Source organism: Festucalex cinctus, chromosome 2, assembly GCF_051991245.1.
Source record: "Festucalex cinctus isolate MCC-2025b chromosome 2, RoL_Fcin_1.0, whole genome shotgun sequence".
In the NCBI taxonomy this organism is placed as follows: domain Eukaryota; kingdom Metazoa; phylum Chordata; class Actinopteri; order Syngnathiformes; family Syngnathidae; genus Festucalex; species Festucalex cinctus.
The window spans coordinates 23,281,305-23,296,084 of NC_135412.1; the positions used below are offsets into that span (position 1 = coordinate 23,281,305).

At 40.7% G+C, this 14,780-nt stretch overlaps 1 protein-coding gene across 4 annotated transcripts in view; it reads left to right on the plus strand.

Moving 5' to 3' along the window:
* LOC144014190 (receptor tyrosine-protein kinase erbB-4-like) overlaps window positions 1-14,780 on the plus strand; it is a 260,722-nt gene that overhangs the window by 102,704 nt on the left and 143,238 nt on the right. For all 4 annotated transcript variants that reach the window (XM_077513792.1, XM_077513794.1, XM_077513793.1 and 1 more), the window contains exon 2: window positions 11,297-11,448. In XM_077513792.1, the coding sequence (XP_077369918.1) occupies window positions 11,297-11,448 (152 nt within the window). The remainder of the gene's footprint in view (window positions 1-11,296; window positions 11,449-14,780) is intronic.

The following is a 14,780-nucleotide window of genomic DNA, read 5'->3' on the forward strand; positions in this document are numbered from 1 at the left end:
TTGACCGCTTATTCCTCGCAATGGTTGGGGGAGGGGGGGGGGGGGTGCTGGAGCCTATCTCAGCTGGCTCTGGGCAGTAGGCGGGGTACACCCTGGACTGGTTGCCAGCCAATCGCAGGGCACACAGAGACAAACACCCATTTAACTTGCCATGCATGTCTTTGGAATGTGGGAGGAGAAATAGTACCCGGAGAAGACCCACGCAGGCACGGGGAGAACATGCAAAGTCCACCCAGGAAGGCAATCTAAATCTCATTTATTATTATTATTATTATTATTATTATTATTATTATTATTATTATTATTATTATTATTATTATTATTAAAGAAGAACAAGCCTGCGTGAGCGAAAAAAAATGTGTGCACCCCATTTACTAATTTCCACGATGGAGAGGCTTGTGATATTTCTTCGAGTTTGAAGTGGGCATAAGTACAGGTTTCCACACAAACTGTGGTGGAACATTTTGGATATTAGAAGTGATGTACACTTGGTGATTTCAACTGTACAAATTGTGTCCAGTGACATGCACACCAGGAGAGAAGAGGGGCGTATTTTTTTTATTTTATTTTTTATTTTTTTTACTGACGTCTCCAAAACAAATGGATAACATTGACGATGCAAGCCGGTTTTCTTTTCCTGATTTTAAAAAAAAATGCATAACGAGAATTACAGCTCCTTTAGAGCAGGGCTAAACAAAATGAGTGTGAATGTGCAAAATAGCTCAAATGTAATTTTTAAATGCTTATTTCTCCTGAGAACTTAATCCTGTTGTTAGGCTTCTCAATTAAATTGAGAGTATTACTCCTGTCACTCAGCCTTTTCTGCATCTGCAAAATTGTTGTGATGCTTGGTTAAAAAGGTTCGTTTTATTCATTTCTAATGTTATGCTATGTTTGTGTCGTATCGGTGAAATACTTTTTTTCCATGAGGGCAATTAACATTTGCATCTCACTGTTACTGTGTCACTTGCTAACCATTTACAATCATCAATCTTGCCGGATGACCACACAAAGGTCACAATGTAGTTATTGAATTGATCATTTTTTTCCTGTATGGCATGGATATAACGTAGGATCTGGTGCCTCCCTCCTTTGCAGTAAAACTTGTTGAATAATCCCCATCTGAAAAGATATATTTTTTTCAAAGCCTGTTTGATGTCCGTCATTGCAATGATGTAGTCGATACAAATCCATCTTTCTTTACGACGGAAAGAGGGAAATACATTCCTGTCGCAACCTCCCAGCCGCAACTCATCTCACATGTGCCGGCTATTTGCACTTCACCCACTAAATTATTGGCCCCTTTTTTAATAAGGTTATGGATTGCTTTGAGAAATGGCGCCCCTCCTGCTGTTGATGATATCGAAGACCTTTTGTTTTATTTGCGACAAATGTCAGATTTCTGCTATTTACATCCCTCAACTCCCACACGCCCGCGAAGGGTTATCGATTCAACTCGAGATGGATGACTGTGGCCGTGAAAGGCAGCCGAGTGTTAATTGAGGATTGTGTGGCACCTCTTGAGGCCCAACACAATTGTTTCTGGGCTGCTGGTTTGACCTCAGATCTGTTTCCCATTTAGTGTCAGTCATGGACCCCCCCCCCCCCCCCCCCCCCCAAACATTTCTGCAACATCACGAGAGATTAGTTGTCCAAAACGATGGCCCGGGGGCCATTTGCGGCCCAACATCCATTTTCCAAAAGCCCACAACATAAATAAAAAAAATAAAAAAACTTTTGACACAGCCTTTTTTTTTAACGCACGGTTAATGACTGCCCCTTACTTGGAAAGCCAGTACTGGGGGAATTCCAGTCGCTATGCAGCAGACACATTCACGTCGAGATTTAGCAGTAATAAATCTCATAATAATGCATATATTTGCGGAGACTTGGGTCAAGTTGTATTTTACTTTTTTTTAAATTGTGCGGAGTGTCACAATTTGCTTTCATGTTAAAGATTTGATAGTTCTTAATATGAAAAGAAAAATGCTGTCACCAACGTCTTACAAATTCAATTACGCCATCTAGTGGCAGAAGAGTGACCTCAACACAAATCAATATCACACTCGTTTTTTGTTTTTTTTTTACAGTACAGTACATCTTTTTAATTTTAACTAAATTTTATGAATTATGAAATTACTGTATCAGTGACTAAAAGATGCCAGCCATATTTCTATTAGCTTAACATTTTTCCACTTTTATGTTAACAAGAGTATGAAAACTGAGAAAAAAAATTGTACATCTAGAACAGATATAAAATTTGCGATTAATCCTGAGTTAACTTTTGAAGTCATGTGATTAATTAGGACTAAAAAAATTCAATTACCTAATACCCGTACTAATAATAAATTGGACTTTTAGAGCTTTTCTAGATATGCAAATTAAAAAAAAATAGATATAGACAAATAAATTAGTAACATTTCTGTAATGAAGGCATTTCAGTCTCAGAATCAAATGTGTTTTTCCTCTCCATTTTCTTCTGTGTGAAGGTGCTGTTTGTGACTCTAACGCATTAAAGATTGAGTGCGGCGATATACTCAGGGCAGGCACTGATCTATTCTAGTAGGATACAGGGCTGTGGGCCACACCAAAATCATAAAAAAATCAATTAAATCTGTTTGCCTGAGCACCTTTAGCAGATTTTATATATAACTTAACTCTTATCCTGCCATTAACGTTAATTGACGTTAACGGGAATCCCAACGAATACCGGCATTAACGTTAATTGACGTCAACGAAGTTTTTTTTTTTCCCTTCTTCTTTATAGTGCAGCGCAAAGTCTTAGGCAGCTCTGGTGCAGCTGGAAAAAAAACACCCACTAACTATGACTAGAAGATGGTAGCATTGTATGGACAACATGGTGGATCTTAGGAAATACGTTTTCAAGGATGTCATGAATGATCACATTAAATCTAATTCACAGTGTCGCTAAATAAAAAATATTAGTGTCGAAGTCACTGTTGTGCCGAAAATTTATCTTTTCACAAAAAGCTTGTTCTCTTTTTTTCCATTATAGCTTGTTATGTTTGTTTTGTTGTGTTTCTGTAAAGCTCTTTGTGACAGCGAAGGCTGTTTGAAAGAGCTATATAAATAAAGACGACTTGACTTGACTTGGTGTCACTCAAATGGCCTATTTTCAAATGGTGATTACTCAAGAACGGAATAAGGTAGAATCATACTTTTTCTTTCCAATGAGAGAATCTTTCACGTGGTATCACGCGATTTATATAAAGATGACTTGACTTGACTTGACTTTACTTGACTTGGTGTCACTCAAATGACCTATTATCAAATGGCGATTACTAAAGAACGGAATATGGTAGAATCATACTTCTTCTTTCCAATGAGAGAATGGAATCCATTCTTTCACACGGTATCTGCCATGTTTACATAGTCATAGCACACAATATTCTGAGTGAAAATGCTCGAAATCGGCTGGCACTCTTGGGGTTGTCTTTTTGGATAACGTTTGGCAGTAAAAAATTTGGAAAGAAAAACAGTTAAAATAAGTATAAAACATAATGGCTTGTTTGTTTGTCTTGAGCATGTTTGATAAAGTTGGACAATGTCAAACTGGCCCTTGCATCCTTCTGCTGCATCCCGCGACTGCCAGAGATTCAGAGAATTGTTTCAAAGCATCTCATGTCAGTTGGCAATCTGAAATATTTCCCTGATGTCTAATAGTATGGGAGCAAGGAAACCTTGCTTTATTGTCAACTTATAAACCCATTTGCCTCACAACTGAGACTGTGAAGTCATTAATGGTCAGGAGCAAGGACGATCGAGGGAGAAGGGAAGATATTAGGTAGGGAAGGAAATAAAAAAGTGTTAGGTGAGAGCTGGCAGAAGGTTGGAATGAACGGCATTTTGGATTCTCTCTGCAATAACGTGCTTCCCTCGACACACCCTGTCTGTCGTCTAGATAGGAGTCGTCACACCGGAGGGCTCATTTGCCTTTTGCTTGCTCATTACATCCAACTCAAACTTATTTCCTCTTCTGGGAAACCAACAACACCCCCTCCCTTACAAAACTGTTGTGTTTGCGTGGAGTTGTGCGTGTGTGTGTGCGTGTGCATGCACAGAATATGAGAGTTTCATTACAAACATGCCACTCGACTTTACGCACACCCTGATGACAGATTGTATTTGGAAAGTTAGTGAAGCTGATGTGATTTAGGATTGGAGGCTGACGCAGTGCTAAATACACACTCACATTCTATGCATATCCTTACGAAGCTCGCATATTGGTACATTAATGTTCTCAAACTTTCCTTCATTGTGATTTCTCCCATCTGGTAGCGAGTAATATTCGGCTTGGAGCTAAGGCACTTAAACTGACACATACATAAACACGCAAACACACATGCGCCATCTCAGACAGCCCTTATGTGCTACATTAACTTTAAACCTCATTTCCCCACAAAGGGAAGCCACTGGATAAAATACGCCGTGATGACTCATTAAACTCTTCACACATGCACAAATGTGCACATGCGACTCCGCCCAACCAGCCTGCGTCATTGTCGCAGGCGCTGCTTTTAGATTTCAATGACGGTATTTTGTGCGTGGTTGTAGCGGGCGAATCTGAGATGAATAAACTTGAATGCCCTTGTGGGGACACCCGTGGCGGAAATGTCAAAGTGGAGGTTCTAAACGAAGCGGGATACAAAAACCTCAACATGGAAGCGATGAGTCAGAGCAGCACTGGAATAAAGACTGCAACTGGGGGTGGTCTCCACTTGTGATGGAGTTCATACATTCGATCCACCGCGAAGGTCTGTGCGGTAGCTGCAGGCTGTCTGTGTTGTGGTTGTGCTCTCAGGCTGTGTGTTTTTGTTTCTTCCACTAGCCTCTGATTGAGGGTTGGGGCGTGTCCGCCTGCGCCGCACCTGTTTCCCATCCTCAATCAAGCCTTCATAAGGACTGTGGCTGCCGACACTCTTCGTCGGAGTATTGACCTTGCTACGTCTTCGCCTAGAGCATTATTCTGACCTCTTGTAAATTCGTTTGTATCTATAGCATCGTCTCTTGTTTCCAGTTAGTTTCGTGAGTCCTTTTGATTCATAGTTTTTTGTTTGTATCCTCAGCTTTTATGCTTGAGTGTTTGTTATCCTTGCGTTGAGCCGTTTCTGCTCCGTAGTTTTATGTTTCCTCAGCTTCACGCTTGAGAGTTTGTTATTCACGTGTTTTCTACGTCGCCTTTAGTTTTCCGCTTTGTACAGCGTGTTTTGTGTTTTGGTTTTGGTTATTCACGTAGCGCGGTTTTGCAGCCCTCGGGTATATTTTTGTTACTTCCTCACCTTGCAGCTTTTGCAAGCGTCTTTTGTTAACTGTTTTTCTCCTGGCTTCGTCCAGCGCTTTTTGTTCCAGTCCTTGTCAAGTAAATTGTTCAATTGTCTCTCTGTGTTCTGCATTTTTGGGATCCGCCTTCCGGTTCCACCGGAACCCTTAACAGTCTGACGTCTTTAATAAAGGGGCACTGACTGAACATGTCACATCCTGGTCAAAACCCTGAGGCGAACAAGAAGTGTTAACTGTGGGAGTTACGCCCCATCATTAAGCTCATGGAATGAAAAGAGCTTTTTTGTGTCTGGACTGTACTGCATTCAGAGCGATCAATACCAAGCAGTTCAACCAAAACAACAAAAAATATCCAAGGTAGAAGATGAATCATGAATCCATGGTGTGGATTTTGTCTCTAAGAACTCACTCATCATCTCCCATACACCCAGCATCAATGAATGCCTAATGACCACGCGTCTAATGCTACGTTCAGACCGAACCGAAAATATCGCGACACTACGCTGGTCTCGCGCATTTCTTTGCGGGGTTCTCACTGGAATTAGATTGGCTCCGCGGCGCAACGGAAGAAGAGGAGGGATTTCCGCTTCGGTAGGGGGTGCTAACTTTATTGGAGCACTGCTAGCTTGCGTCACACTTCGACAATGAAACGAACAAACAAACTCACCAGATAAGCCGATCTCCATGCTTCTTCCCCCATGCAATCTCCTTTTTGGTCCGGTCCCGGTACACGTAGATCACCGTTTCGTACAGCTCCGGGTACCTGCAAACCGCAACGATGAAGCTAGCCTCCATTGCTATGCTACATGTTCTGCACACAACCGCTTCCTGTGTTATGTCTGATGTGTGTCATATTTGGTGACGTTGACGATCTCAACACGGATTGGCTGACGCGAAGCCGCCAAAAGTTCAATTTGGCCAATGCCGATGAAATGGGCGAAGTAGCGAAATGCTCGCCGGAAACGTCTCAAATGCATTGCCCAGCACGCCATCGATCCCACCGTGCGAAGTTCATTGACTACAATGCAATCGCGTCACTAGAAACGCCTCCCCAACTGTTGGTCTGAACGTAGTATAATGTCTGCAAGCCATTAGAGTTTTGAGTGCTTGTGCCCAAATCAATACATGGCGAAGTAAAAGAGGCCGTATATCCTGTTCAAACTCAAACTCCTTGGAGACTTAAATGTCAAAGTTGTTAGTTGCTGCTGCTGAGTAATTGTTCCGAACATAATCGCGTCATCACCAGCAAACTCTTCTGCCAAAAGAAAAACTTCAATGGATTCATGGACGCATGCTCTCTCGGAATCTCTGACAACTCATCGACTACATCACTGTCTGCCCCGAAGGTCGCTATGACGTGTTAGTACAAGAGTGATGAGCAGTGCATGTGAATGCACGACTGACACTTCCTAATTCGTCAGGCATTTGCCTCGTTCAGAAAGGCAGACGAGAAAAGATCACATCCAGACAGAACTAAGAGCAACCTAAAAGCGGTTGCCTCGATAGTCATTCTGGCATGTTTGATTGCAACCCCGTGGAACATCTGACAATTTGGTGAACAAAAGTTTCACAGCAAGAGACTTTTTAGACTACCTAAAAGCAGGTCTAAATTTTTGCGGCAGTAGTGTAATGAGATTCTGGTGGATTTGATCGAGGTGTAGGCAGACAGATTCTGAGCTCCTCAGACATGTGTGATGGATGTCATTGTTTTTCATACATACAGTGTGGGACAATCCCTCTGGATCATTTCAGAAATCAGTTCATTTAACAAAATATCATTATCGGTTAAAAATGTTTTCAGTAATTTCTAACCACATCATCCGCAAGTGAAAATCTTCTTACAGTTCCTTTAACTCGAAAATGCATTTGTCGCGCCCATCTCTTGCATGGACTCCAGCGAGTCCTTCCACATGTAGACCATGGAGAGGCGCATGCATCTCTCTGCTGAATGTAAATGGATTATTGAGGGGAGCCACTTCGATTGGCCGGAAGTCAGCTGCATTCCCTCCCACTACGGTGCAAGCACCCTCTAACCCTCTGTGGTAATCTAGCAAGATAACAAACAAAAGAACACGCCACCCTTGCACACAGTTGAACTGCGCTTTTCACTGGGCACAAAAATTAGGGTCCATAAGCTTGAAACTTGGAATACCAAGCAAAAAACTGTACTGCAAAACACCTGGGGAAAATTGTGGATAGGTTGTTGTCTGCTCTGTAATAAACCGGGTTAGAAAGGGTTGCAGGTTGGGTTTTGTGAAAGGCAAGGAGGTGAACAGTAAAATCTTGCAGGTCAGGAAATAACACAAAAAGGTTAAAGGGCAAAGGCAGTCAAAGTTATGAGCTGGAGGTCACAACCAGTGAGGATGCAGACGAAGAATGCTGACAGAGGGATGATGGATGCCTGTCGACCACTGCTGGCTACATTTCAGCTGCCCGGGGATGTCAGGGACCATTTAACCTCAAATTGTCCTGGAATATGGGAACACCCTTATTAGGAGAAAGTGATGAAAAGTTACATGATCTGAGGACCTCACCTTCACATGACACAATCCACTTTCTACTTTGCTGTTTTATTTAATTGTTGTAGAAGGTCTGAAAATCAAGTGCACTGAAAGAAGTTGGCTTGAGCGTCAAAGCCTGCAGGGATGGGTCAGACTCAGTACCCCCCACCCCCACATTCAAAGCATTATTTATTTGATTTGCAAGGTTCGAGATGAGCCCTAGTCCCTAAATATGCATAGAATCTTTCAACTCCACCACATAAAAGCACTTGTAAAGGGTCACATTCACCGACTATATTTAGTGTGCAACTTTATCACCACTAACTGCTAAATGTGGTGAACTAAACTAAAAAAGGCCCCAAACGATCATAAATTTAATATTGCTGATAAAACTTTACGGTTCTATCAGCTGAGGGTGCCTCTAATGAAACAAGCGCACAGCAGTTTAATTTGTGTCATTGGGTATTTTATTTTTCTTACCTAATTTTGCAATGAAAGGTTGTGTTAAAGTGTGGGCCCGTTTGGGTCATGTAAGCTGCCTCAACAGTATCACCTTTGGACGATAAACTGGGACAATAGGTGCGTTTCCATTACCCCCAATGTTTCGCAAAAGCAAGCTGGTAATGGAAACACTGGATTTGCGGGGGAAAAAACTCAAAGTTTTTGCGCTCTCATGAGGTGGTTTTTGAGACATGTCGAAATAAGAAGTATTTCGCAAAAGTATAATGGAAAGACTTTTTGCGCATTAGTAGTCATGTGACACCCGCCCGGTCATGGAAGAAAGGAATGTAACAATGTTTGACATGTGTATTTTTATTTACTTGAAATTGACTGTTTGTTTTGAGAATTCTTAATTTCAGTATTGTATTTTAGTTTTACATGCTGAAGTGTTTTGTTTACGCACGTCATGAGCACAAAAGAGAGCGAGAGAGGTGTAACCAAGCGACTCTCGTTCGAGAAGTTGAATAAAAGGAGTGGAACTTGAAATCTCTTCCTTCCATGTCTGGTTCATTTAGCAGGGAAGATGCCAGAAAACATCAGAAACTTTAAACCATTTGTAACCCGCCTTTTACTCAGCCAGAAAAACAACAATGGCATTTTATGGTTACAGGAGTCGGAAGTATGGGGCCAATCGTTGTTGTGTCGGAACTGCCTCCCGAGGGGAAAACAAGTCTTTTGAAACACAAAGTGATTTAGCTATAGAGCCAACATGCCACTGTTCAAATGCACGTTCCATATCGTTACAGAAATGGCCGTTACCACCGGCAACAAGCAAGACGTTCTATCTGTCTGCACCATAACACGAGTTACAAGCGCGCGCACATACACACAACACCACACAAACACCAACACTAAATGCCTGAACCCACCCGATGAGGGGTGTGTTTTTAAAGTCATGTAAACAACAACGGGCATCCGTCTACCGTAAACATCATGAGCACCTCCCACAGAACAGTGAGGCCTCGCGAGATGGGACATTCCCGAGAATTGAGCCTCAGAAGAGAAACGCTCTTTAATGGAAACACCGACAAATCTAAACTGTAATTTTATTGAAATAGTACAATATTGTTTTTGTTTTTGCAAAAAAGGGATATCGATACAGGGAAAAGTGTTGCCAGGATCTGGTCCAATCTGTGGTTGTAGATTTTCAACAATCTATATGTAATCTACGCAAGTTCAGTGAAGGGTCTTTGATCAGAAAGTTTGATATTTGGTGGATAAAAATCATGAGTTTTGCAGCGAGCATGCCCTCTGACCTTAATCCGCGGCTTTGAACCATCATTGCTATTCGTGCGGGTCATGTTCATGCTGCTCGTCTGACCCCAGCAGCTGCCCGTCGCCCACTCAATTAGCTTCTACAGCTCAAATCCAACGAGGTCACCACCTTTTTCTGTTTCTCCTTCATGTCCCATCCAACTTGCTGTGTCGGTCTTTTAAACACGGCGAGAAACAAGTGTGGGGACATGTGGGGACAACTGCACCATCGTGGAATAAGAACATGAAAAAGATGGCGGTAGAAAAGTACGAGGCGGTCTCATTCGACAAGTGGGTGGATCAACCATCAACGGTGAATTGGGAGGCCGTCATCCGGAGATAACCTTCCTCAAGATATGAAACGTAGGTTTCAGATCAAACCCCAGTGCTGAATTGACTCCCACTGAGTTGATTTTAACATTTTTTTTTCAGTTAATATAACTCCACACTCGCCAGAGTTAAATCAACACTTGTAAACATTTTTAACACTGGCAGAAAGTAGATTTTATCTTAACTAAGTTAACTTAAAGTTAACTCCCACAAATTTAACTCTGGAATTTTAACACTTTTCGGTGAACACGATTCGGTGAACGAATCTTTTGAATGAACTGATTCTAGTGATTCAGTTCACCTAAAAGAACTGTCATGCCCATCACAAGCACACGGACAACACAGGACAAAACACTACAACACCTAAAAGTAAACAAAACCCAAACACCCAGAACCAAAACAGATATTTTTTGTTAAGCAGAAACACAGAAAAAAAATCTAAACAAACTTGTGGCGTGAACTGCTTAAAAGCTTTATTGAGCTGAAGTGTGTGTGAGGGCGGGTTTATATCACATCATGGGGACTATTTTCTGGGATTTTACTATCAGTGTGGAGACCACGTGTCCTTGTGGGGACATTGTGGTGGTCCCCATGAGTCCGGACCTTTTTTTTTGAGTCAAGACTTGGTTTTAGAGTTTAGTTTGAATTGGGTTATGGTTGAGGTTAGGGTAAGGAATAGGGGTAGGCAATCATTTTTGATGGTTAGAGTTAGGGGAAGGAAATGCATTATATCAATGAGAGGTCCCCATTTTGCACAAAAAAAAAACCCTGTGTGTGTATGGCTGATAATTGGCTATGGAGGGTTGTTTCCACCTCAATTTTCACCTCTATTTGATCCCCAAGCGAACATACCTTCCAATAACGGATTATTACACATGCCTGCTCACCTTTCACTCACTCGCACACACACACATTTTCATTGATCGGACCCATTTTATATCCTCTCTCCGACTTTCTCTGTAGACGATCTCAAATCATCCCCTCTAATAACTCATCAACGCGCGTGGTCAGCAAATCTCATTTATCACTGTAGCTCAGGTCCCCTCGCCGCCATTCCGGGTGTACCTGAGTACCCACAGCAATATGGAGGATCACCGAGTGGAGGAAAAAAAAGGGCAGCACACTCATCTTTTTGCGCCGCGGCAAACGATCTATAAAGCAATATAGGAGTTTATGAGCTATGGGTGTTGTTTGAAATGAGAGCAAGTTCAACACTGCAACAGTCTATCCAACTTTGTTTCCTCTCGTTCAGATCCTTTGTTTTTTTCAGGATGTCTTGTTCTCGACGTATGGCGAATGTAAATGTGAAAAATATCACAGCAAACTGGTGGAAATTTGTGGTCATCAAGCCATAGACAAAAACTGTTGCTATTGCCTTGAATTTCATTTGTGCGTCTTCTTGTCTCCAGTTTGTCCCGGGACAGAGAACAAGCTGAGCACCCTTTCGGACCTGGACCAGCAGTACCACACCCTGAAGAAGCTCTACGAGAACTGTGAAGTTGTCATGGGCAACCTGGAGATCACCAGCATTGATCGCAACCGGAACCTGTCCTTCCTCAAGGTAGGAAAACAATTGTCAATCATGATGACTGTAACGACTACGTTGATCTCACTGGAGAGAAAAATCAACATGGTTGGTAAGTTTCAGATCCAGGGAGAGCGACAAATAGAAATGTTACAGCACAATGGTAAGAGAAACCGGGAAAGCACTTATTTATAATCAGCCAATCAATCAATCTTTCTTTATAGAGCACTTTTCATACAAAAAAATGCCACTCAGTGTTTTTGGCTCCATAAAACAAAAACAAATCCCGAGCCCACTGCCCCACAATACCCACAAATCCATCCATCTATCCATTTTCTTAACCGCTTGCTCCTCACAAGGGTTGCGGGGGGTGCTGGAGCCTATCCCGGCTGGCTTTGGGCATTAGGCGGCGTACACCCTGAACTGGTTGCCAATCGCAGGGCACACAGAGACGAACAACCGTCCACACACCGAGGGACAATTCGGAGCACCCAATTCACTCATTCAAACCCAAAACGGTTAAATACATTATTTTTTTTTTAATACTTTGACCTGCACCACCAAAAACTTGTTTTTAATGCTAGAGCATACAGAAGGCTTCATACAGCTTCTGAAATGAAGAGGTTGCTTAAAGCAATGGTAATTAGTCGGGGTGTTAAAAAAAATTGAATCAGCAATATATCGTGATATTACAGCACGCAATTCTCAAATCGATTTAATAGGTGGCCATATCGATTTTTCTTTGATGCAAAAATATTCAGCAAAATGTCTTACTTAGGGTTAGGGTTTACACCTTAAGCATGAATGTTATATTAATGGAACATTAAGCCTTAATATTTTATTTCAATGCTGTTCAAACATGAAACAGATTACAACCTGTTTGTTAAGTGGCTCACAGTTATAAGACTGAAGTTTCAGATAAATAATACATTTTCATAAAAATCCTCGTGTACATGTACAAGTTTACTGATTAGTATTTTCTAAATTTGAGTAAAAAAAAAAAAAAATCGCAACAATCAACTTATAAATTCGTATCAGGATTAATCGTATCGAATCGAATAGTAACATATGAATCGTGATACGAATTGCATCGTGATGTACGAGGCAATTCACACCCCTATCAGTTAGTAACAAAAAACGGCCAGCAGGTGGCCGCAGCGTATAAGACATTAGCCAAGGTCATGTTGCAACAAGCTCTTTTTGCCAGTGTTTTCAACAGGTTTGTGAATAAGGATGAAACTTAGCTATATTCTAATGCTAACTGGGTGCAAAACGGAAACAGATCCAAACATATAATTTTTTTCCTGATGAAAGAAGAGACTCTAATCTTTCTTTTGGTAGGTTTCATGTTTTTATAGCAATAGAACCCAATATTTTGTGGATCTTGTAAAATCAGTCAAAATCTCGTCAAACAGCCAGGAGCGAAGGGGGTTGCTTCAGTCAAAATGACTGCTGGGAGTGAATGAGTTAACCTGCCATACAGGTCTTTGGAATGTGGGAGGAGACCGGAGTACCCGGAGAAGACCCACACAGGCACGTGGGAGAACATGAGAACTCCACCCAGGAAGGTCGGAGCCTGGACTTGATCTCCCATCCTCGGTACTGGGAGGCGGACGTGCTAACCACTCATCCACATAATAATAATAATAATAATAATAATAATAATAATAATAATAATAATAATAATAATAATAATGTCTTAAATATTGTAAGAGACAAACACAAGGTCACAGTCCTCTGGAAAATGTGCTCAGCTGGGCCTGCCTCATAATCAGCTCTGTAGCGCACATACAAATTTAGATAAATGGTCATTTCAATGTACCTTTTATGACTAAATGTCCATATCAATGAGCCTGTTTATCTGTGGAACTTTATGATGACTCTTTGCAGCAAGAATTCCAATCCTCAAAAGGAATATTTTAGTGGCAAGTAATCAAATGTAATTAGGATTTTGATTTTGGCTTCGATAAAATAATTCATGTGTCGCATGTTTGTGTTTGCAAGTTCCTATGTTGTGAAAGCACCCTGAATGTACTGTGTTTCCTGTGGGCTAACAAGAACACTTAAACACATTGTTTACTAAGTATTTCAATGCAAGACATACTTGGTCATAAAAACAAGGTTAACGCAAACCGTCAATGTAAAATCCAATTGTCACGCTAATAGAAAATTAAAAAATATTCACTCACAAACGCTGTAGGAACACATACAGCCAGGTAATATTCAAATGGATATACTGTATTCTTCTTAATATGTGAAAAATGCGTTATAGCCTATTAATAAAAAGCACAATGACAATGATCTTCTTCTAATTTTTTATTTTATTTTTTTTTAAATCTTCACGTGAGCACGTCCTCCATGCATACAGCCCCTAGAGGCCAATGCGCGAACAGCATTATTTTCCACACATTGTTTTTGTTTTAATTCCTCTTTTTTTGGAAAATATATTATTATATTATTTTGTTCCTAATTTATTTTCTGGTTTTAAATTTGAATTTTGCTAATTGAATAAAGACTAAGTTTTGAAATCAATGAATCGTGTTTATTAACTCATTCAAACCCAAAAACATATAAATACGCTTTTTAATACATTGTCCTGCACTCCCAAAAACGTTTCTTTTTTTGTTTTTTTTTTGAAGGCTTTGATACTTTGATACAGCGTCTGACATTAAAAGCAATGGTAGTTATTACAAAAAAAAAAAAAAAAAACGGCCAGCAGGTGTCAGCAGAGTATAAGATATCAGCCAGGGCCATGTTACAACAAGCTCTTTTTGCCAGTATTTTCACCAGATTTGTGAATAATGATGAAACTTAGCTCTCTTCGCATGCTAATTCCTGCAAATCGGAAATAAATACAAATGTACTCTTTTCCTGATGAAAGAACAGATACTAATCTTTCTTTTGGTGAGTTCCATGTTTTTATAGCAATAGAACAGAATATTTTGTGGACCTTGCAAAATCTGTCCAAATCCAGTAAAACAGCCGCTTCAGTCAAAATGGCTGGGGAGGTAATCATGATTTCAAAATCAGTTTAAAAAAAAAAAAGTGATTATTTTTTTCCGTAGTTGCCCTGCCCGAGTGGCACTTAAATTATTGTTTTGTTTTGTTTCATGGTGATTTTATTTATTTATTCCTTTTACATGTCCATAACAGTGATATAAGATTTGACTGTCAATATTCCAATTGTGTTTGCTACAAATTTTGTTTTTAATACTGTAATGGTCTCCTGTAGTGTAGGGACACCTGATGTACAAAGTAATTATGATAAATGCCACCAGAAGCCTCAGGCATTATTTTTACATAAAAGGCAGCAAGGGGCATTTGCAATATATGGGCCCTCAAGAGTAAAAAAAAAGAAAAAAAAATGC